At 31.9% G+C, this 23182-nt stretch overlaps 3 protein-coding genes and 1 long non-coding RNA gene across 11 annotated transcripts in view; 2 read left to right on the top strand and 2 right to left on the bottom strand.

Annotated features, from left to right (window-relative positions):
- Window positions 1–10569, bottom strand: part of LOC105257733 (neprilysin-4) — an 11315-nt gene extending 746 nt beyond the window's left edge. The window contains exons 1-15 of one of the 7 annotated variants that reach the window (XM_025411179.1): window positions 10437–10569; window positions 6481–6592; window positions 6203–6399; window positions 5316–5461; window positions 5057–5095; window positions 4476–4612; window positions 4145–4377; window positions 3777–4037; window positions 3508–3710; window positions 2538–2717; window positions 1836–2047; window positions 1523–1745; window positions 724–900; window positions 415–577; window positions 71–280 (exon numbers count right to left, since the gene is read on the bottom strand). In XM_025411179.1, the coding sequence (XP_025266964.1) occupies window positions 71–280; window positions 415–577; window positions 724–900; window positions 1523–1745; window positions 1836–2047; window positions 2538–2717; window positions 3508–3710; window positions 3777–4037; window positions 4145–4377; window positions 4476–4612; window positions 5057–5095; window positions 5316–5461; window positions 6203–6399; window positions 6481–6592; window positions 10437–10542 (2599 nt within the window). In that variant the 5' untranslated portion in view covers window positions 10543–10569. Of the gene's footprint in view, window positions 1–70; window positions 281–414; window positions 578–723; window positions 901–1522; window positions 1746–1835; window positions 2048–2537; window positions 2718–3507; window positions 3711–3776; window positions 4038–4144; window positions 4378–4475; window positions 4613–5056; window positions 5096–5315; window positions 5462–6202; window positions 6400–6480; window positions 6593–9576; window positions 9644–9861; window positions 9896–10436 lie in introns of those variants that run through there. The other 6 variants (XM_025411183.1, XM_025411180.1, XM_011268561.3 and 3 more) reach the window with 6 other exon arrangements.
- On the top strand, window positions 8012–9179 carry LOC112638827. Its single transcript, XR_003123182.1, has 3 exons — window positions 8012–8786; window positions 8854–8942; window positions 9031–9179. It is a non-coding gene; the product is annotated as an uncharacterized LOC112638827 (long non-coding RNA).
- Window positions 10570–14168: 3599 nt separating the features above from the next.
- LOC105257734 (ATP-dependent DNA helicase PIF1) lies at window positions 14169–16377 on the top strand. Its single transcript, XM_011268565.2, has 2 exons — window positions 14169–14272; window positions 14463–16377. Exon 2 carries the CDS (start codon window positions 14478–14480, stop codon window positions 16344–16346), a length of 1869 nt encoding a protein of 622 aa, XP_011266867.1. The 5' UTR covers window positions 14169–14272; window positions 14463–14477; the 3' UTR covers window positions 16347–16377.
- Window positions 16378–16569: 192 nt separating this feature from the next.
- LOC105257730 (protein brunelleschi) lies at window positions 16570–22035 on the bottom strand. Of its 2 annotated transcripts, XM_011268556.3 has the most exons (13): window positions 21705–22035; window positions 20626–21601; window positions 20110–20386; window positions 19820–20018; window positions 19322–19533; window positions 19039–19237; window positions 18532–18946; window positions 18224–18444; window positions 17792–18152; window positions 17508–17664; window positions 17236–17413; window positions 16862–17085; window positions 16595–16786 (listed from the first exon to the last, which is right to left on the bottom strand). In XM_011268556.3, the coding sequence occupies exons 2-13, from the start codon at window positions 21561–21563 to the stop codon at window positions 16595–16597; spliced, it is 3573 nt and encodes a 1190-aa protein (XP_011266858.1). In that variant the 5' UTR covers window positions 21564–21601; window positions 21705–22035. The 2 variants fall into 2 exon arrangements, with proteins under 2 accessions (XP_011266857.1, XP_011266858.1); XM_011268555.3 differs by lacking the exon at window positions 21705–22035 and having other exon boundaries at window positions 16570–16786; window positions 20626–21563.
- Between the last annotated feature and the right edge of the window lie 1147 nt (window positions 22036–23182).

Raw genomic sequence — 23182 nt, 5'->3', positions numbered from 1 at the left:
ATATAATCGCCATCCTATTCGCATGTTATCGAAGAAAATTTTACTTTAAAAAAGTTTTATTTTTCTCTACCGATAAGACATTGTGCTCTTTGGTGAAAACCATCGATTGCTTCGTCTTTCCACCATCTATGAAGATTCCCATCCTTGTCGAACAATCTACCTTTATCATCAAATCCATGAGTAATTTCATGTCCAATCACGACGCCAATTCCGCCATAATTTAAACTTCGTGGAAAAAATCTGTGATAAAAAGGAGGCTGCAGTATGCCCGCTGGAAACACTAGGAAAAGGGACAGAGAGAAAGAATAAAAGTTTAAATAATTTTTAAGAAGATTAATTTTTTCTTTCTTAGTAAATAAATTTGCGAGAAAAATAAAAAATATGCAAATATTTTCTAAATGAAGTTAAACTGACTTATTTGATTCTTGTTGCGACTGTAATAAGCGTTCACGATCGCTGGAGCAGTATTCCATAAAGTTTTATTGACAGTGTTGCCAAGACGATTTTGTTCAACTCGAGAAATATGTTGCAAAATATTTAAAGTGTTTTCAAAATACTTATCTGGTCGTATTACAACCTGCATCAAATATATTAATATATTGATTTTTCTCCTTTTTTGATTGAATGTTATATATATATATATATATATATATATATATATATATATATATATATATAGTTCTTTTTTTTTTTTTTTTTTAATTTGATATAGAAGTATATTACATCCTTATAACGTTCATTCAATAGATGTGGCTGTAGGATAAAATCTGGATAACCGATTCTTAGCGACATAGCATTTACTTTTTCAGTTGCCAAACGCTTTGTATCGATGTCGATCCAATTGGTTTTATTAAGTAATTCTCTAAATGATCGCTGTATCTCTCGAGTCATTGATAATGTCTATTAATAAAGAAAAAGAAATAAAGATGTCTTCTCAATTTGTATTTATTATAGTAATGTATGTGTGATATAATATGTATATGTATGTATGTATATTAACCCCGAACCGTGAGAGGCAAAGAAAATGAATATGCAACAAGCAGTTACACAACAAGTTTTTCATTAAAACAATTATGTGTTTTCTTTACATTAATTGATTCGCATTGTTTGCAACAATCACAAGTAAAGAATTTGAAAAATAAATATTTAACAAAATATGTCAAAATACTATCACTTTCAAGTCTTACAATTCGAAAAGTACTTAATGAAAAAATATTTAATTATAATGTTTTGGAAAACTCTTCAAATAAGCTACAAGAATATGCAATGAAAAGTAGAGAATCTCATTTAAGAAATTGAAAGTGACCTTTATGTAACCTTTTAACGATTATTAAGGGTGCAACTAATGACACTATCTTACTATATATTCTCCTCAAAACCATACAAGTTTTGTCTAAAACGTTTTTCTCAAGAATGCTTAATTTTTGAAAGAAAAGTGGTGTACGGGTGATCTCAGACACTCCATATATACATATATTTTTGTTTCTTTAATTTTATGGATAGTTTATCAAGAAATACTTACATCGTTTTTACTATTTTCGTCGAAATATTTTTTGACGAACATTGAACCAACTGCCATACCCATATTAGAATTGACTTGAGTTACACAGTTTTTCCATCTTAATGGCGCTTGCTCTCTACCGAATAGAATGTAATAGAATTTTTGTTTAACCTCCTGGAAACGATCGTCCAGATTGTTCACTCTGTGTCGTACAAATCTCCATAAAAGATAATTCGCCACTGTTCTACAAAAATAAATTGTTAAAAATGTTTTACGCATTGAAAATAGTATGTATATATAGAGAAATGAAGGAGTATAAAATATATCATACTACCTAGGTTGTGTCTTTGAAAGTAAAACAATTAAATTTTGAATATATTGTAATGCGAAGATGATAACTGGCTCAGAAAAATTTACTTCTCGAGTCAAGACGATCGATAAATAACGATGCCAATCAATTTGTGGCACGAGTATCTTGAGTTCACCTATACTCATTCGTTGATAGAGCTCCGAAAAATTTCGTCTTTCGTCAGGTGACGATGTAATCTACAAAATTGAAGACTAGTAATTATAACGTCAAAAATTTAAGCAAAATTATACACATATATCTCGCACGATGTATATACAGGATGTTTCATAATTGGTGGGCAAAATTTCAGGAATGGATTCCTCATGCTTAGAAAAAAAAAAAAAGTTAATCAACATAGGTCCGGAAATGATTAGTTTTTGAGTTAGGTATTAAGATTTTTGTAATACAAAATTTTGTCTCATTTCTCGTCTTAGAAATCCTTTTACAGGCATCATCAATGTTTTTCAGGCCGCAGAACTTGAAAAATATTGTTGATGCCTGTAAAAGGACTTCTAAGATGAGAAATGAGACAAAATTTTGTATTACAAAAATCTTAATAACTCAAAAACTAATCATTTCCGGACCTATGTTGATTAACTTTTTTTTCTTCTCTAAGAATGAGGAATCCATTCCTGAAATTTTGCCCACCACTTATGAAACACCCTGTATTGTACAAATAGTATGTACTGTCGCAAGCTGCGTTTCAAATTCAACTAATTCTTCAGCATGTATGGTCGCATTATCTAAAGATGCACCAAGCAAAGTTGCAATCTTTATCAAATAATCCTTATAAGCTTCTAGATAAACTGCGTTAGATGGTTGAAGAAAATAATCCCTGGTAGGAAGTCCGAGCGACGTTTGATCAACCTGTAAGAGAAATTAAAATAAAATTAACTCAAATAATAATAATTAAACAACTAATATAATGATAACAATCAAAAATTTAATTCTAAATTAAGTTAAGAGCCAATGAAACGCGGTAATTGGAGCTCAAAGAATAATAAAATACCTTTTTCTTTCTTACACTACATGCATTAAACACGAGCGTTTTGAATCAGCTTTTGATCCTTGATTTTTAACGTGACATTAATGTTATGCATTAAAGAGTAAACAATAACATTTCTAATTATATAAATCATTATACAATCGATACGCAAATGCAACTATGCTGTATCTCGCAATAATCTGACAAGCACATTCTCCCGAGCAATTTCACTCATCGTACTATAGTACCAATAATAAATTCACAAATTTTGAATCTTGAGGGAAAAATAAAAATGCAGAAAATTATTGCACAGAAATCAAATTTTAATATTTTAAATAATATTATATAACGAGTAAAAGAGGATGTAATGAGTCAGAGGAGATTCGCTCACCAGATCCCGCGCTTCTTTTCGCATATTCGATGATAATACTGCTGTTGTGTACATACATTTCTGGCGACTTGAGATTCGATAAGATCCAAAACGTTCGTATTTAATGCATTATAACGAGTAATCTGAAATATACTAATAATTAAAAGAAAGAGGAAGGTGTTTTATTTTTTTTACGCTTCAATTATCGGACTTTACTGGCTGTTATTTGCCAATTCTTAATTAGTTTTTTGTAAAAGAAATCTTTCAACATTTGTGACAAAAGAAGACAAGTTGCTTGTTACCTGTATTACGTATTTATCGCTATTTTTAATATCTGGACCCACCCATTCTGAAATTAATACATCATTATTGTACAATCGAAGTTTGGCAGTCAAGAGAAGCCAGTCAAATTTATCGGGGTTCCATTCTGGCCTTAGAATTGGCCAACCACCAAGTTCATCCAGAAGTCGGATAAGTGGCCTTTCCTTACGTTGCTCCAAAATCTCTAGCCACATTCTTGTCATATTAAATGATTCGCGCAAATATTTGTGCAATATCTATACCTACTTACCGTAGTTCATGCAGCTTTGAAACAAATATTTCGCCTTTACCGTAGCATCGTCGGCATCTAATTCATTGACATTATACAATATCGGATCTTCTAATAATTCTTTGAGTACGAAATCCAGCGATTCTCTCAGTATCTCAAAGGTATCATAGCCAGCCTTGTCCTTCGGGATAGGATTAAATTTCGCCCAATTTCCACAAGCATATTGATAGAAATCCTCACACGGATCTACACTTTTATCCATATATTTCAACATTGTTTGTGCTGCGCATTCAATAGAGTCTTTTTATCTTGCGTTACGTTGTCAATGTTTTATCGATGAATATATTATAATAGTACGGAATTATAGAAAAGATATTTTTTAAATATACCTCGAGTTTCTCTGATATTTTCAATAATTCCTTCGCCTTTCCAGAATGTATGAAAATCAGACATTTTATCATCTTCGATAGCATCATGTCCGTCAGCCATTGACAACCATGTTTCGGTGTCATTAGTAGAAATAAAAAATCTATCTTCGTTTCTCAAAACTGATTCCTCTTTCAATTGTTCTTCGACATTTATGCGTTCGTATTTATTAATATAATATGACTCTCCATTTCTTCTGAAATATTAAAAAATTTATCATGATAAGAAAAACCAATTAAAGTTAAAAAAAGAAGACAAAATCAGAATAACGGATCAGTATGATTAAAGTATTACATTGATTTGAAATAATGATGATCGTTTGTTCCGCTTTCATATATATCATCAACCTCTACTTCTAGATAATCGCTTAAGAAATTATCCAGCTTTTCATTCTGCGCGTTGCTCGTTCCGATTATCTCGCCAACTTTTTCCTATATGACATTGATAATAATTGAAATAATATTTCAATCAAAGTAATTACAAACCTCAAATTACCCTTTCATATATAAAATGTATAAAAAGGAAGAGTTGTTGCAGATAAAAATAACCAGCTATCTCCGATGGATTCTATGGATTAATATTGTAAAAAAATATTGAAAGTAGAGTTTCTTAGTATAGCTAAAAAATATTAAAAATACTTTTTTAAATTTCAAGTAAATATGTTTCTGATAATTATAAGATTAATTAATAATTGTGAGATTACTAAATTTCTTAAGTGCAAGATCCATACTCATATACCTTTATTCTTTCGATATAATTCACATTATCTGAAAATATAATTCACATAATCTTTCCGCCATATATTTCCCATCTAATTTTCCCTTCAAAAAAGAATCTGTCAATTTCCTATTAATTAAATGTAACGAGGACATTACTCGATTGTCCGATTCGATGCCATCCCTCGTGTGAGTCTCCTAAAAAGGATCGTCTTCGGAATATTTTCTTGCTCGTACTGTGTATGGATAAATGCAGATTCAAGGATATTCAAGGAAACAAAAGAGAGAGAGAGAGAAGAAAGAATGAGTGATGGATAGATGGTAGAAGAGGGGAAAAAAAGGAAAAAGGAAGATTTCAAATATTTTAATTAAAGATTAAAGTTTAGGACTGTTTTGAATTTGCTTGGAGATAAAGTACCCCATCGATGTCTCTCTTGCGTCGCTGGGATGTGGATCGAAGCCGAGGATGCATGTCTGCGTAACTGTTTATATCAAGAAGTTTATTCAGGAAGTTCCAATCCTCGATTTCTTCAATTCCATGCTGTACGTCATTGTGACTGGTAACTGATAACGTAAAATTAATCATTCACAGACATTCTTCAAGAACCTATAGTTTATATATCTTTTATCTCATATAATACATACTTATTATGGAGATATTCAATATAAAGACAAATCTCTATAATTTTTTTTATGCAATTTATTATAATAATGCAATTTGATATAATTTAATATAATATTATAATAATAATTAATAATAAATTTATATTTTTGTATATGCTATTTCACATATTTTATTTATCATTATGGCAAATAATAACAGGATTAAATAAATTGAAAGGCATTAAGCTCTATATGTATTTAAACAACACAACAAGAAACTAGCGAATAAGAGCCACCGCGGATAGTAATGCGTAAATTTTAATTGTTCGCGATAATTTAAACGAACACGAGACATATACATATGTTTCACTTGGTGCATTTACCAAGATATAGATTTTCATTTTTGAGAATTCTATAAACCCTCTTTACTCCCCTGAAGAGACAGACAAGAAAAAATAACAGGATTAATTAACTTTTTAACTTTGTGTTGCATTATGTCTGCCTGTATGTATGCTGCGCTTGTATATGTTAAATATCTTTATTAATATGAGACAGAATATTTAATTATCCGAATAAATTTGATGTTATCATATAATTGTTAAGTAAAAATTGTAAATTTCTGCATGTATGTAATAACGGAAACTCTTAATTTTATTTCGGCATTTATTACAATTATTATATACTTGTAATTATAAAACTTACACCAAGAGATATCATGTTCGATCTTTGATTCGTTCTGCATTCCATAAGTGGAAAAAGTTTGCGACTTAGATACTTTGGTTGTAGCTTGAAAACGAGATACAGCAATACACGCTATAATAATTAGCAATAATACGGCGGGTATCAGGAGCATTAGTTTGACACGAAAGCGCCATGCTTTACTTTCACCAGTACACCATCTGCATTTTTTGAAAAATTCATACACTTAGTACAAATACGGGAAATTTAATTTGAAATTTGTGACAAAACTTGACACAAACTTGAGTCTACCAGTTTCCTTGTTGATAGCTAATCTACATGACGGACACGGTCCACCACTAAAAGAGTCATCATCGTTAAATTGAATCAAACTACTATCACTTTGCATTCTTCCTGAAAATAATCATATACACAAAAATAAAAATTAATATACAATAAATTGCGTTTATATAGAAATCTGGAGCATATAAATGATATTGTATTTTAAAACTTATCTCATAAAAATTATGCTAACCGAAAAATCGCGCTGAGCAAAATGAATAAGAGACGAGCGAGAAATGAGCTATTGTATATAACATTCAAAAATCGGTTAGTCAGATAAACATAAACATCCTAGGTAACAAACACATGTCGGTAAGAAAATAAATCACAAATTTTATATTTATTATTATTATTTTTATTTAAACATAAATAAACTTATTTCTAATATCATATAAAATTTCAACAAATAATGTCTTCCGTTGCTTGCGTTTTATAAAAATATATTTTACCAATCAACTGTATTATAAAAAAAATGTGTATATTTTTTGGTACTTTAATTACACTCAATTGATATAGCTAATACTTTCACTGTATACTAATTTAATGAACACTTGAGTGGTTAAATAACATGACTCAGGTAGGAAGCACACGTCATTTTGACATTCCAAACTGATCATTTTTCATATGTCGTCAAAATGATTTGTTACATAACTTTATATTTTATATTGATGTTTTATATTGATATTTTATATTGATATTTTTATATTGACGTTTTGGTATAACATGTGACCTATTTTCTTACTATATTTGTGATTTTGCAGCGTTTTCGAATAAAGCAGTTTAATCGATCCGAGATTCTTCTGAAGAATAGAATGGCTGTAATTATTCAATGATGCTCTCGAATCGGTTAATCTACTTTATTCGACAATACTATTAAATACATTATTATGCTTTGAAAAAGGCGTCCACACAAAGAAAATATGGTATATTTGACGTCAAAATGCGGTACATGTCATGACGTCAAGAATCTGTGACATTAGACCGTCACTTTTACGTCATAAAAATGTCAACTCGTGACGTATATTTTATAACGTCAAGAATAGTCAGTAAATGACCAATTTAAAACGTCAAAATGACGAGTGCTTACGACCTAGGAATATACAGTAAAATAAATATTTTCCTATAAAAAGTAAAAATATTAGAAAATTGAAAAAATTATTAGACTACGTTTCGTGAATTTAAAAATTAAAGAAATCAACTATACTAAAATAATAGGAAAAGCTCTATATACTCAATTATTTCATAATCTTACATTATTTCTTATATAATCTTACAGTATATTGCTAACATATATTATTTAAATTAACTAAATTGACGGCTCAAGTATAAAACATATAAATTTAACTAAATAAAAGAAGAAAATTAGACAATATCGAGCCAACGCGGATGTAAGGCGTGAAGCAATAAAAAACTATTTCCATAATCCACACTTTATTGATGATCAATCATACGTTTCGGACTCCTTTCGAGCCTTCAGTGAAATACTGCAAATATACGGGCGGCCCTCGTTTATTTTCTATACCGTTAATGAACGTTTAAAAAATTTTTTTTCTTTTTTTGACGATGGGAGAGTAGACGGTGGGACGTTGGTCAGTTCTGATGAGAGCAATACTGCGACAGTCAATACAGACGACAATACCAGTACAAATAGAATTACATATTTTAATATACCATACATAAAAGACATCTCAGAAAAGTTCAGCATTTGCGTCAAAGATCTAGATATACGGATATCGTATACGGGAATAAATAATTTGCGTACGTTTATAACTGTAGGAAAAGACAAGCTCCAAAAAAATGCGAAAAGCAATTTGGTATACAAAATTAATTATAACGATTGCGATGCTTCCTATAAGACAAACGAGTCGTATGCTAAATACTCGCAAGGAACACAAAAAGAATCGCACTCCGTCTTAGCGAACCATAAATTATTAAACCATGATTTCGAGTGAGATGATGTTGAAATCTTGGATGAGGCACCTTTTTTGAGGAAGAGATTGATATCCGAGATGATACACATTAAGCTTCATAGAAATGCTTTAAATCTCCAGAGCGATACGCTTAAGTTGAGTGATGCCTGTTTGCCGATTATCGATAGTTTTTTCGAAAATTAGACTCATTCGTTGTTATTGGGTTCGTGATGTTTTGTCAACAATATATATAGGTGTACGTGGGTATTCGTTTGACATTCTCGTGCCGTTAATTGTCGGTTAAGAGTTGTTGGACATAGCGAGATGTCCATCTCTGTCGCGTTTATTGTGTTCGAGTAAGTACCGCAATTATAACATATGCATCCGTTAGCGTTGTAATAATTATTAAAATATATTTGATAGTGCATCTTTCCTTGCGTCTTGTACCGTTAGGAGATTCATAAATCGGACGTGCGGTTGAGATGATTACGTAATGTCGAACTGTTTGACTCGTATGTATATTAACAGTGACTTCTTAATTGCTTTTTATATATTGTATTTATACCGTTTTTATTTATTCCCTTTTTTGTATATTTGCAGTATTTCACTGAAGAAGACTCGAAAGGAGTCCGAAACGTATGATTGATCATCAATAAAGTGTGGATTATGGAAGTAGTTTTTTATTGCTTCACGCCTTACATCCGCGTTGGCTCGATATTGCCTAATTATTTAGTTAAATATATTATTTATTGACTGTGATATAAGTGCATAAGTAATTAAAGCTTAATACATAAGTAATTAAAAAATTTAACTTTTAATATATAAGTAATTAAAAATTTTTAATTAAAGAACATAATAATTAATTCTGATGCAAGCATGTATGTAAAAATATATAAAGAAGAGGCCATCCAGAGGATATTTTATGTCTTTTGGACGTCTTTTGGACATCTTTCATGTGTGCTTTTAAGAGTATATTTTAAAACAAATCTCAAATTTGAAAAAAAATAAAGGGTTTACTTTATACACATATATTTTCGATTCAAGAGATTTTTAATCTTTTTACTAGATTAAATTGGCTACTTCTCCTAATCAGATAGTATAAGAAAATATGATTTATAATCTAACACAGAAAAAGCGAACTCTTACCAAATTCTTACAATGAAGATATATATAACTTATTGTCACGAACAATTATTTATCCACTTTAACGAACTTGATGTATGTGGACTGTACTTTTAATAACGTCACACGAAATCTATATCGCGAAAACGAACATGAGATGTAAATACGCGCCAAAGTCGAAGAGACTAGATAGATTATTACGCACACTCGATCAAAGCACGAATATTAATGGAATGGTTGAGTACATGAGCGCTTGTGTATGAGAATGATTCTGTCAAGTAGTCGTTTGTATAAGAGCAATTTACATACATAAGATCGTCCGTGCAACACCAATAGCAAGAGTACAACATTAAGCCAGAGACATGGCTTTATACGCTCACGCACACGGTGAGAAGTTTTACGCGCTCTTTACATTGAGTTTCTCGTCAATCGACCCTAATAACTTGTGCTTATCGTTCAATATCACAATACGCTATATTTCACATTCTACGCGTGACCTCATCATTATTGAGTCCTTTCCGTTGTAACCCCAGCCGTAATTATATTCCCCGTGTATTTCAACTTCTATACAATATTTTTATATGTAATATACATGTAAGCCTAATAAATATATAATATTGTATAATATATAAATACGTTACATGATAAAAATTTTGTATATAGAAATTGAAACGGGGCATAATATATATATATATATATATATATATATATATATATATATATACATATAGTATAGTATACATATAGTAATATATTAGATATGTGTATAATAATAATAATAATAATAATACAGGATATTTTTCTTTTTTATACTATTAAAAATTATTTCTTGAAATTTAAATATTTGAGACATACTGTATTTTGTATCTGTCATCTTTACTCACTTTTAATATCGTTTTCTCCGATGAGATAATCGTCATAATTGGGTAAGATATTCCAACGAAATCTATTACAATTATTTGTGTTAATCTTTCGTGAGATGGCCTTCATATTAGTTATAATAAAAATCCGTCCGTGACAGAATTACGAATGACACAAGGAATTTTTTGCGCATGCGTAAAGTCAAGAGAGTAACGTCCCAGATAACATTCCTTGCGCGCAAAGTTTGCGCGTCTTATGTATATAAACTGTGTACGCGGTTTGCGTGAGTTTTGCCCGCAAGTTGGTTAAGCTCATGTACACCAGCGAATCACATGCAAATGGATACCATATGCTAGCGTTTTGCGTACATATCGCTTATTGAGTTCACGCGCAAAATGTGCTAGCGTTTTACTACCGCTATGACGACGCACTGGGATAGGGTTTTGCTTGCGCGATATGAACCATATTTGTGCGCGACTTGCTAGATATTTACGCGCAAAATGTTTTCTGGGGTGCATGGCGCCAATAATGCCCATATAAAATTGGTTGCATTCGGTAATAATTATAAGCACATCACGTCAAACAATTCATGCATCATGACTGTTAGTTAAGCCCCTTACATAATGCTAGGCAACAGGCAATAAAAATAAGGAATAGAAACTATTCATCAATAAATACGCGGAACAGAAAATATTTATCAATAAGAGCAGAGAACAGATATTATTTCTGTTCTTATTGCCTGTTGCTTAGCATTGTGCAAGGGGTTTTAGTTTGGAAAGGAATCGGCAACATTATTTTAGAATTATGTAAACACACATCTATTTAACAGCTTTAAATGCAATTTGCAAAAGATTGTATATAGACATTAATGTCAAAACAAATGTTGTTGATTCCTTCTTTAACAGTCATGCATAAATAACTTGATTTGATATCTAATTACTAATATATCCCCGAATGTAATACAATTTCATATGTTAAGGCGCCTACTTTGATTAGAGGGTCTCTAATATACAGGGTGTCCCATTTTAATGTCCCACCCCAAATAATTTTCTTATTTTTAATTTTAGAAAAAGATATTTCAGACAAAAGTTGTATGGTTTCAAGGAGAACATAAGGTGGTGTCATTAGTTTGACCTTGAAGAGTCACATGAAGATTACGTGAAGGTCATTTTGAATTTCTTAAATGGAACACCCTATATATTTTTGCATACTTTTGTAGCTTACCTCGAGAGCTTTCCAAAACACTATAATAAATTATTTTTCCACGAAGAACTTTTCGAGTTATGAGGCTTGAAGCCATTTCTTAATTTTACATAAACCATAAAATATTTTGTAAAATATTCATTGTTTGATTATCTTACCTTAATACTTTTATGCACAAAATATAATGAGAGGAATCAATTGGTGTAAAGAAAACATACAGTTGTTTTTAAGAAAAAATATGGAATTGTTAATTACAAATTATAGAACCGGTTGAAATCCTAGTTACTTCTGCTTATGACCAACTTTGGCCGGTATTCATAGTCCGATCTTATATTTGAGATCGTCTTAAGTTCGAGCTTGAAATGCTACGCAGCTATTTGATTGGTTGAATGAGGTCTTAAGTCAACCTCCAAGCAGACTTAAGAAGATCTTAAATATAAGATCGGATTATGAATACTGGCCTTTATCATCATTTCTATCATCTTCTAGGGCCGGTATTCATAGTCCGATCTTATATTTAAGATCATCTTAAGTCTGCTTGGAGGTTGACTTAAGACCTCATTCAACCAATCAAATAGCTGCATAGCATTTCAAGCTCGAACTTAAGACGATCTCAAATATAAGATCGGACTATGAATACTGGCCCTTATGCTACGGCCAGGGTATAAAAAACTGACAAATCATAGTCGAGTATTCTTTCTGCGATAAAAGAATAATCAACTGTGATTGGTCAGATTTCTTATGACTTTACGGTTACGACTAAAATTTTTGTACGTGCAAAGGCCTTATGCGGGGTCTACAATGCGAGTCTCAAGCTGATGGCAGAAAACTAGATGTCTGTCGTAGTCGTGGACGTAAAGTAAGGCAAAGAAAAGCGTATGTCATACAAAGCCATTGTCACAATGACCTTTTGTACGACATACGTTTTTCTCTGCCTTACTTTACGTCCACGACTACGACAGACATCTAGTTCTCTGCCATCAGTCTTCGTTATGTATTATGGCAATGTCACAGTATAAAGGCCGCAGCACACACTTTTGCATAAGCGCATAACCAGAAGCATAAGGAAATTGATTGGTCCCCAAGTATATGCATAAGAAAATGAACCAATCAATTTTCTTATGCTTATAGTTATGCGCTTATGCAAAAGTGTGTGCTGCGGCCTTAAATATATACAGTAGTGTCACTTCAGTGCCTTTGATGTGCTTATGCCAAATCACATGACCCATCGCCATATTGAAAATTGTAACTTAGCGCGTAAATTAGAATTCTCTCTCATAAAATGCAAAGTTATTGTATAAGTGAATAAACAGAATGCAATTGTTTGCATTAAAATTTTTTTAGAACGAGATTATAGCTTTTTAAGTAATGTTAATACATATATTTAAGAGATTAAATAAATCGCATAAACACAAGATGCCTATTATACACATTTAAATATTAATTACCTTCAGACATTTTTATTTTTTCTGTAATTGACATAAAATTTAAATTTTATCTTTATTACTTAATATTTTAATATCACAGCATAACGTGTACAGATGGGGATTGCCCGATTAGACACAGTACGATTAGACACAACTAGAGAACCTCTAGGAGAGAGAATGGACAACTGATCATGTGACATGTGATCAAGTTTTTTCATGATTGGCTGGCAGAAAATGTATCAATTTTAACTATTGCGACGCCAATGCAAAATATGATGACACACAAATAGGTTAATATATGTGTGTCATGTGTGTCCTATTTGTGTGTCATCATATTTTGCATTGGCGTCGCAATAGCTAAAATTGATACATTTTCTGCCAGCCAATCATGAAAAAGCTTGATCAGTTGTCCATTCTCTCTCCTAGAGGTTCTCTAGACACAACCAATTATATCAACCGATGCTAGAGTAACCGACCGATGCCTAGAGTAACCAGCACGATCAAGCACGATTAGCCATCAAAGCCAGTTGTGTCCAATCGTACTGTGTCTAATCGGAGGTGTCTTGTACAGATAGCATGTGACACATACGTAGCGATATTGAAAATTGTACAATTGACGCATGCGCACTCAAAATTGCGGTCTTTAGAGAACAAAGAAGTGCCCCTACTGTATGTACTTATACTGTGGCTATGTTTTATAGGCCGGTATTCATAGTCTGATCTTATATTTAAGATCGTCTTAAGTCTGGTCCGAGATTGACTTAAGACTTCATTCAACCAATCAAATAGCTGCGTAGCATCTCAAGCTCGAACTTAAAACGATCTCAAATATAAGATCGGACTATGGCCGGTATTCATAGTCCGATCTTATATTTAAGATCATCTTAAGTCTGCTTCGAGGTTGACTTAAGACCTCATTCAACCAATCAAATAGCTGCGTAGCATTTCAAGCTCGAACTTAAGACGATCTCAAATATAAGATCGGACTATGAATACCGGCATAGATATCCGTGTGCTATAGCCTTTATGCACGATATATAAGGAAGTTAACAGTCTAGTGTAATATAGATGTCTGTGGTCTAACATAAGGTTGGTCGACATGGTTCCAGTTTTAAAGATGTACAGCCTGCGTAGAAATAAAGCGCGCGTTTTCCAGTTAGTTGTTTAGTTTTGTTTTGTTTGATTTATCAGAACACTTGCGCTGCGCCACAAAAAAGGAAGAAGAAAAAGTACTTTCTCAGATGTTATCTTATGCACAATTTAAAATGACTCTATAATTGCATTTATTAGTAAAATTGCATATTTTCTCATTGCACTGCGTCTGTTAACATGTGTCATTAACCCATAAATATACATGTATTTTAAGTTCATAAAAGAAAAAAGATATTACATTTTTATCGAATAATATTTTCATGACAGACTCGATCGAAGGATATGGATTTAAACGGTTGTTCGCTAACGTGTACTGTTACAATGGAATGGTTAAATCCTCAAGGATCTATCTTAAGGAAAGCAACGCACAGAACGGCATTACTGCGACTGATTCGAAACAATCAGCGCGAGATGCTCATCGAAATACAAGCAGAAAAGGCGAATATATCCACGAAATTACCCTTAAAAAATATATCTGTTTTTAATAAATTTATGACTGAAGGAAAGGCATCTATAAAATTCAAGGAACAAAATTGCACATTGTTCTTGTCGAATGCACCTTCCTCTCAATTAATAAACTTTTTGAAGACTATATTCATCAAGATGACGAATCAAGAAGAAAAGGCGGATCCTCTGAAAGAGAAGCTCTTTGCAAATGTACAACATGGTGGTGTTGAAGATGTTAGTCCATCTACTAGCACAGAGATCAACAGAGCAAAGGAGAAAGCTATGACTATATCGCGTGCAACAATCACTACTCCTTCACCAAGCACCGTTAAGAAGCGAAAATATTTGAGTGATGACACTTCTAAAATATCATCGGCGAGAAAGCTATATGATAATTTTACCACTGGAGAATTAACTGAGGAACAAATTAAAATCTTGAATGCAGTACTTGACGGGAAGAATATATTTTTCACTGGAAGCGCAGGCACTGGCAAGTCGTTTCTCTTAAAGAAGATAATATCAACTCTTCCTCCAGATGTAACAATGGCTACAGCGAGTACTGGAGTAGCAGCTTGTCACATAGGTGGAATCACGTTACATCAATTTGCTGGTATTGGTTTGGGTACAGGTACCAAGGAGAGATGCTTTCAGCTAGCTTCTCGTCCATCTGTAATTTCAATATGGAGAAAAACCAAACATTTAGTTATAGATGAAATTTCTATGGTAGATGGTGAATTTTTCGATAAGATTGAGGCAGTGGCAAGGCACGTACGTAGGACAGAAAGACCTTTCGGAGGAATACAGTTAATTTTATGTGGTGACTTCTTTCAATTACCTCCTGTATCTAAAATTAATGACAGAGCAAAATTTTGTTTTCAAAGTGAAGCTTGGCAACGATGTATTCACTTTAACTTTGAATTACAAATAGTCCATAGACAAAAAGATGAAGCATTTGTAAAAGTATTAAATAGCATCAGGATAGGTAGAGTTACAGATGATATTGTAAATACTTTGAAAGAAACAGCAAAACAACATATTGAAAGTAATGGAGTATTAGCAACTAGATTATGTTCGCATGTTAAGGAAGCTGATGAAATTAATGAATTCCAATTGAATGAACTTAAAAGTGAAACTAAATTGTATACAGCGTTAGATTCTGATAGTTCTATGACATATATGTTGGATCAACAGTTACCTGTACCGGGCAAATTAATATTGAAAATTGGCGCTCAAGTCATGCTGCTAAAAAATATAAATATTAATAGCGGATTGGTAAATGGAGCTCGAGGTGTTGTTATTGATTTTAAAAATGATATACCAATAATTCAATTGTGCTCTGGAGCTCATTACGAGGCAAAAATGGAGAAATGGACTATTAAAACCAGTTCTGGTGTTCTTGTACACAGAAAACAAATCCCATTAAAATTAGCATGGGCTTTTTCAATTCACAAAAGTCAAGGTTTAACTTTAGACTGTGTAGAAATGTGCCTATCAAGAGTATTTGACGCAGGCCAATCTTATGTAGCATTATCAAGAGCTCAGAGTTTACAGAGTTTACGCGTTTTAGATTTTAATAGTCAACAGGTGTGGGCTAATACAACTGTGCTTGAATTTTATAAAAAGTTCAGGAGAAATTTGCAAGAGACGGAGACAATTCCTTTAGGCAAAAAAAGTAAAATAAAATTAGAGATTAATAAAAAATGATAATAAATTTTTTTCTTTTCTACGTACACAATTCATGTGTGGAAATAATTTTTGATACTTGCAAAAAGAATTATGTGACAATTAATTTCATTATAGAAAGTAAAAGTTTTATTTTTATACATACAACAATAAATCATACAATGTGTCAAGTTTTTCTTTTCCTATCCTCTTTATATATATATATATATATATATATATATATATATATATATATATATTTATTTATTTATTTATTTAAGCAGATGATGTTAATAATCGTCGACGGTTATTTCGATGGGTGGTATATATCGCCAGGTATGTCCGGCATTTGCAAGCTCTGAATAAAGTATTGGAGAGGTGGGAACAGATTCTTTACTACTGCATTGAATATCTATTTTATATTGTCCAGCAGTGAAAAATACCACTCGACATTCGTGATAAGCTCTGCCATATTCCTGTAACTATTATTTATTTATAGAATAATAGAGAACAAAACGCGCACGAAAAGAATTGCATTTATAAAAGTTGTAACTTACAGCAGGTAACATGACCTTATTTGTCCCAGCTATGGATAGTCGAGTTTCTAATTGATAATTATTAACTCCATTATGATGATCCTGATAGAAATTAATAGACAATGTAAGATCGCTTAGCGGATGTTCCAGAGCGTTGCACACCCCTACACCAACACTGATGCATTCACCTAAGGCGCACGATAGTTCATCTTGCGCTTTTACAATAGTATCATTTATAGTTATTTCTAAAAAAGAAAAAGTACATTTTTTCTCATTTATTAATTCTAATTACATCTTAATTTTATTTATAGATTGTGTGCATGTATGTGTAAGCAATATATATATATATATATATATATATATATATATATATATATATATATATATATACATACCCCACTGTAAAGGACTCATTCTAACTAAATCTAACATATCTTGAGTTAGAGTAATACCAGATAGGGTTGCTTTCCCTATTGACTCTGTACCTAGTAATTGCCAACGCAAATCAACCAATGAAGCTATATGTTCGGCACATATTCTTTGAAGTTCATTAGTATCACCAGCACCATTTAACTATAAACAAAGAAAATACTATAATATAGTAACGTTATATTGCAATATTTTTTGAAATGTCACTTTTAAAAAAGTATTGTATATTTTATTTTACCATAGATAATTTATTGAGAGGACATCGATCAACTGGAACTGGAATCCTACATGGTTCTTTACCTTCCATGTATATACATTTATTTTGTGTATAATATAATTCCATTTCGTGATTTGTCATATTTGTCACATCCAATACGAGATAAAATTGTAATGGTCTAAAAATTGTTACAAAAAGATTTTTTTTATCAATAAAAAGTACCCATGGATTTTTTGTAAGAAACTAAACTATATGAATAAAAAATATTACAAAATTTTAAGAGATATGTTTGAGTTTTTACTTACGTTTCAGCTGGTAATACATCCCAGTTAGTAATTTGCACACTAGCTAGCATCTCAATGGTTATAAACACGGACGAAGTTCTGCAATAACCAGCTGTTAAGCCTGCACCTCCTGAATATTTTATTCTCAATTGACCCTCAATAACATTAGATGTATGCAAAGGTACTGCAAGTTTTGATAAACGTGAACTTGTTAAGGAAGAATGACCAGAGTGTGAACTTATTCCTGATCTGAAGGAGGAAGTCAGTTCGGATTGTCTTTTCATATGATGAGACGGGGAACTTAATCTAGATGGTAGAGAGCTGTGGCCTGAATGCGACATTAAGCTGTTTGGTTGACTAAGACATGTACTGCTAGTAATATCTGAAAAATAAGTTATCAATGAAACAAAAAATAAAGGAGCTCTAAAATCTGAAAATTATTAAAAGTGATACCATTTCTAATGGGAGATGCTACAAAATCTGTCGCTGCAAAGAGATATAAAGTAAGACTTGCACTATTGCCTGATTGTAAAGGCAGTTGTGTCATTAAGTTCTCTTCACTCCATTTGAAGATTTTACTTTCAGTTACAGCATCTAAAGTAGATTGTACCGACACTTCGACCATCTCAATGGGAACTTGTCCAATATTCGTTATTGTTATAGTACACTCAGCACTATCACAAGCAAACTATGTTTATCAATCTTGCATGAAAATAATAATAACATCAATGAAAGAATTTTTTATTATAATAAATGCGAACCTTTCACCACCATAAAGTGAGATACTCGCGCTGGTAACTATATTGTCGCCTGAGCTGAAACTGGCAGTCTGAGGTAAACTAGTTGCAACATCAATTCTTGGTAAGGCCGGGATGACTTCGACCGTATATTGAGGATGTAACATGCTCTCCATATGTCTCAATCTACAGTTGGATTTAACTCCTAATGTATGTGTACTAAAACCAAGTATCTCCAAATCACCAATTTCCTTGGGCCTGCCTGCTAATGTAACTGCAATTGGCCCAGATTCAGCAGGTAGACTAATACTTTCTGGTATTGATTCAAATACCACACCGCTTGTCAAGAGTCTCATATTAGATACATGCAATTCAAACGGTAAAGGATTTATAAGCTGCATTGATATCTCACAAACATCTCCTTCTACCCATAAATAATCTATTATAACAAAAAACTTCATGTAAAAAGAGACAGAGAGAAAGAGAAATGAAAGCATATCATATTAAATTATTAATGTGTACTACACATACCAACTTTACTTTTCGAAATATTTTTCCGTTCCAACGATCCAAAATTAATTGGTGTAAATAAAAATGGACCATGATCTTCTTTTATTCTTTCTATTTTTTGGGGCTGTAAATGTGGTTGCATGTTTCTCAGAATAAACGATTTTGTCTTTGGTATATTTAATAAGTTAGCTGGTGGTATGACAGTACCAGAATCTAAAACCTGTTATAAATTGTTGGTATTGTTTATTTTATACAGTTAATTATATATGTGACATCTTTTTCTCTATTAGAATCTTTAACATACAAGAGGGACTGGTGCACCCTCACACTGTTGAGATACATTTTGAAGTTGTAATGCGATATCTTTTCGTTCAATAGATGTCAAGTGATTGTACATTGTTTGAAGTAGAAATGTTAAATGCCTTGTAGCAAGTGCTGGATTACCCATTCGATTTGCAGCAGCAACAAGTTCATTTATTATTTGAATCTGTATAGCCGGCCATCCTCTTTGTCCATCTGTGAGAGAACATTATTAGAAAACGTTATTAGGATTCATGAAAATAATATTACACAATTTTTTTATCAATGCAAATATTTATGTATACATGTATATGTATATATATCTGTGTGTGTGAGAAAATTAATATATGTATTTTATTAATATTAAAAACAGTATTTACATTTTTTGCATTTAAATTAAAAAATATGATAAAACTAGTGTGTAAGCAGAATTTTTTTTTAAATAAAAAAGTTTTATGAAATTTCATGACCAATATGTGTATAATAATTATAGCCTAATAACCTGGTGACATATCAATAGGATCCAAAGATAATTTAAATCCGGTTGTAGCTTGTAACATCAAGTTGTAACATTGCTGCCAATCTGGATTAGGATTATTTTGTGATACATGTCGAGTGGCAGCTAATCGTAAACAAAATGAAGCTTTTCTATCAAAACCGAAGCTTGTATATAAATCTGACAATGTAGTGAATCGGTCAATCTGAAATGAAATGTGTTATTTATATAATAACTTTATGCCTCCTTTATATCTTGCAAGTGTCTACAAATTGCATAGTATTATCATCACATACTTTTTCTTGCTCGCTAAGAGGCAGATTAATCAATACAACATTATTTAGATAGGATGCAGCTTGTAAGGTACAGTTTTGCTCTATTGAGATTCTTGTAGCTTTGAAACTAGCTTCAGTTTCAATTATACCTGCATATTGATATTTACTATAATGTACAATGGCTTCACGATATTTCTTGGATATCTCCTCTGGTAATAAAATATGTGGCATGCTAGCCTTTACTATTTCTATACTAGGGGGAGATGGCAAAACTGTAGCAATAGCTTGTGATCCTCGTCTACAATGTATTATTATTATTATCATTATTATTAGATTCATCAGCTTACATTCCAAAATCAAATAATAAAAGTAGGAAATGATGCATGTATTTTAATTATTTATCATAATAATTTTATTTATTTTAATAATTTAATAAAATATTGCCTTTTAATAACAATTGACAAAGGCAAAGAAAAAGAAAGTTTTATTTCTTAAAAAGATTATGTAAAATTTTTTACTTCAAAAGATTAGTCATACCTTTGCTTACTTGGACTTCCTTCCTGTAGAGAGGAATTTCTTTGCAATGGAAGACTTCGGCACATATTAGGATAAAGAACTAATACCGAAGCAGCACAAAGACCTTCGTATGCTGCTCCCAACCACAGCCAATCATTAACCGCTTGCAAAATGTTGGCTGCAGAATTATAATTATTCAACGCATCGGCTGGTAATCCAGCTTGAAGACACAAATCTCCTAAATGCTTCGTCATACGGCCCACACATCTTTTCTTATTATTTCTAGATTCGAGATCCAGTCCTATAAAATCTTTCTTTTCAAATGGAGCCAATAGAAGAGAAACACGATCTATCTTTTCCCTAGAACGTTCCAATCTTTTTGATTCTAAGATCCAAAATAGAAAATTAAGATATTCAGCTATTTGCGTTTCCAGATCTGTGCATGTTTCGTCTGCATAGAAAATTGCCCGCGTTTTAAAATTGCTGGGCGTAGTGAAGCCTGATGGTGGCTCGTGGCGACCATTCGACTCGATTGGGCCAAAGAGGATAGCTCGCGAATCATATAAAGTGTTGCTGTATTTTACTTTCAAGGTCTCGTGCACTCTACACAGCTCGTTCAATTCTGCTTGATTATCGTACTTGCCAAATGTGATCAGACCTAGCAATCTTCTATGAGTTTGAAAATCCCCCCAGTCGTTGTTCTCCACGGGATGTTCCCTGACGAATCTAGCTAGGATCTCCCGGGTGCCGCCACTGGAATCAGATACGGAGAATCTGCTACCAGCTTTAATGATCCTTTCACATAACCTACTGACTGTCTTTGGCTTGATTTGTATACCGATGGGTCTCAATAGCAACAACAAAGCAGCGTGATCATGAGCGGTTTGCTCGTAATCGGGATGAGACATTTTGTTGTCGGGCACCGGGCTCGACAAAATAACGCTGATGGCGGAGCGCATTTATCCCATTGATTTGTTCAAAGGTACCCGATTAGTACCTAGATAATGAAAACCAGTCCAATTGATTTTTCCCCCTTCATTTCTTTCTGTCGTCAAATATAACGAAAAACACGATGTTTTGTTTATATAAAGAACAAAAACCTTTGTCTTGTAACATCAATAACGTTAATCTTGTCAGCGGTGAGCGGTTTATAATATACATATAGTATATAAGTTTGTCTTTTAAATACACTCAAAAGATATTACGTTTCTTGTATCATTTGTGATGCATTTCTACGTGTACATCTGCGAAAGTGACTGACATTGACGAGTCTAATATTTATCAGCTGATGGCTGATAGTTATATGTCATGTGATGTTGACTGCGGTCAAGACTGCACTATGAATGCTCCGAAACATCATTCTATCTTTATTCTTATGGAATATAGAACAAAGATAGAATGATGCTTCAAAGCATCCAGAGCGTCTTCCCGACCACAGCCATTGACGTTTTAACTGTCACGTGATTCGAATGGATTCGTTTCGACGATAGCAATAATTTAAACTAAACACAATATTTTTTTCTAATTTCCGTGTAAAAATAATATTTCTTTTTTCAGATATATGTATGTATGTATGTACACATACACACACATGTTTGAAAAAAGAAATATACAATATTTTTTTGCTAATATCTTTTATAGTTATATCTCACGTTTCTTTTCTCTTTCTCTCTCTCTCTCCCCCCCCCTCTCTCACGCTCTCTCTTTCTCTAGAAGTAAAAATAAACTATATAAAAACATCTGATAATTATTATTTCAATATAAAAGCATGATTTTAAGTCATAAATATTACATTTTCTCAAGTGATTTAATTATAGTGTAATATATATATATATATATTTATTTATTTATTTATTTATATATTTTGTTTCATTAATGGACGGAAAACTTTAACGAGAAAAGGAAAAGAAAGAATAAATGATTTAAATTTTTCCATTTTTATTTTAAACTTTATAAATTTATTTTTATCGGGTGTGCGTGTGTGTGTCACGCGCGCGTGTGCGCACGAGCGAGCGAGCGTATGTATATATAATTGTTTATATAAAAACATTGTAAAATGATAACAAAAAGAAGACTATCAACAGTGGATAAAAAGCACAACTTAATACCAATTGATGGAAGCGGCTAGAAGAAAAATTAATATATGCATGTAACATGGCGTTATGTGCGCTGCTATTACACAAGCAGAAATGAAAAGTAGGGTAAATCAGTGACGGATTAATATTTCCTGAAAATTCGAAATATTATTTTATGTACATATAGAATTTGTAACATATAACCTAAGTTTGAACATTTAGAAATATTTATTGAAGATTTATATCATCATAATCATGAAATTTTGTGATATTACATGATATTATAATTACTATGATGTCATTTTATTTTTCATAAATGATCAATATTGATTGCTGTAATTGTTGCTTTACCTATATTAGTAAGTCACATATCTCTAAAATCTTAATATTATATATATATATATATATATATATATATATATATATATATACAGGGTGAGTCATTTTAATCAATACACTCGAATATCTCGAAAACAGCACTCTTCAGAAAGAAATGTTTCAAA

This window comes from Camponotus floridanus, unplaced genomic scaffold, assembly GCF_003227725.1.
Source record: "Camponotus floridanus strain SB8 unplaced genomic scaffold, Cflo_v7.5 scaffold38, whole genome shotgun sequence".
NCBI lineage: Eukaryota > Metazoa > Arthropoda > Insecta > Hymenoptera > Formicidae > Camponotus > Camponotus floridanus.
Note: the sequence above shows the minus strand (reverse complement) of the source record. Positions and strands in the feature narration are given on the sequence as shown.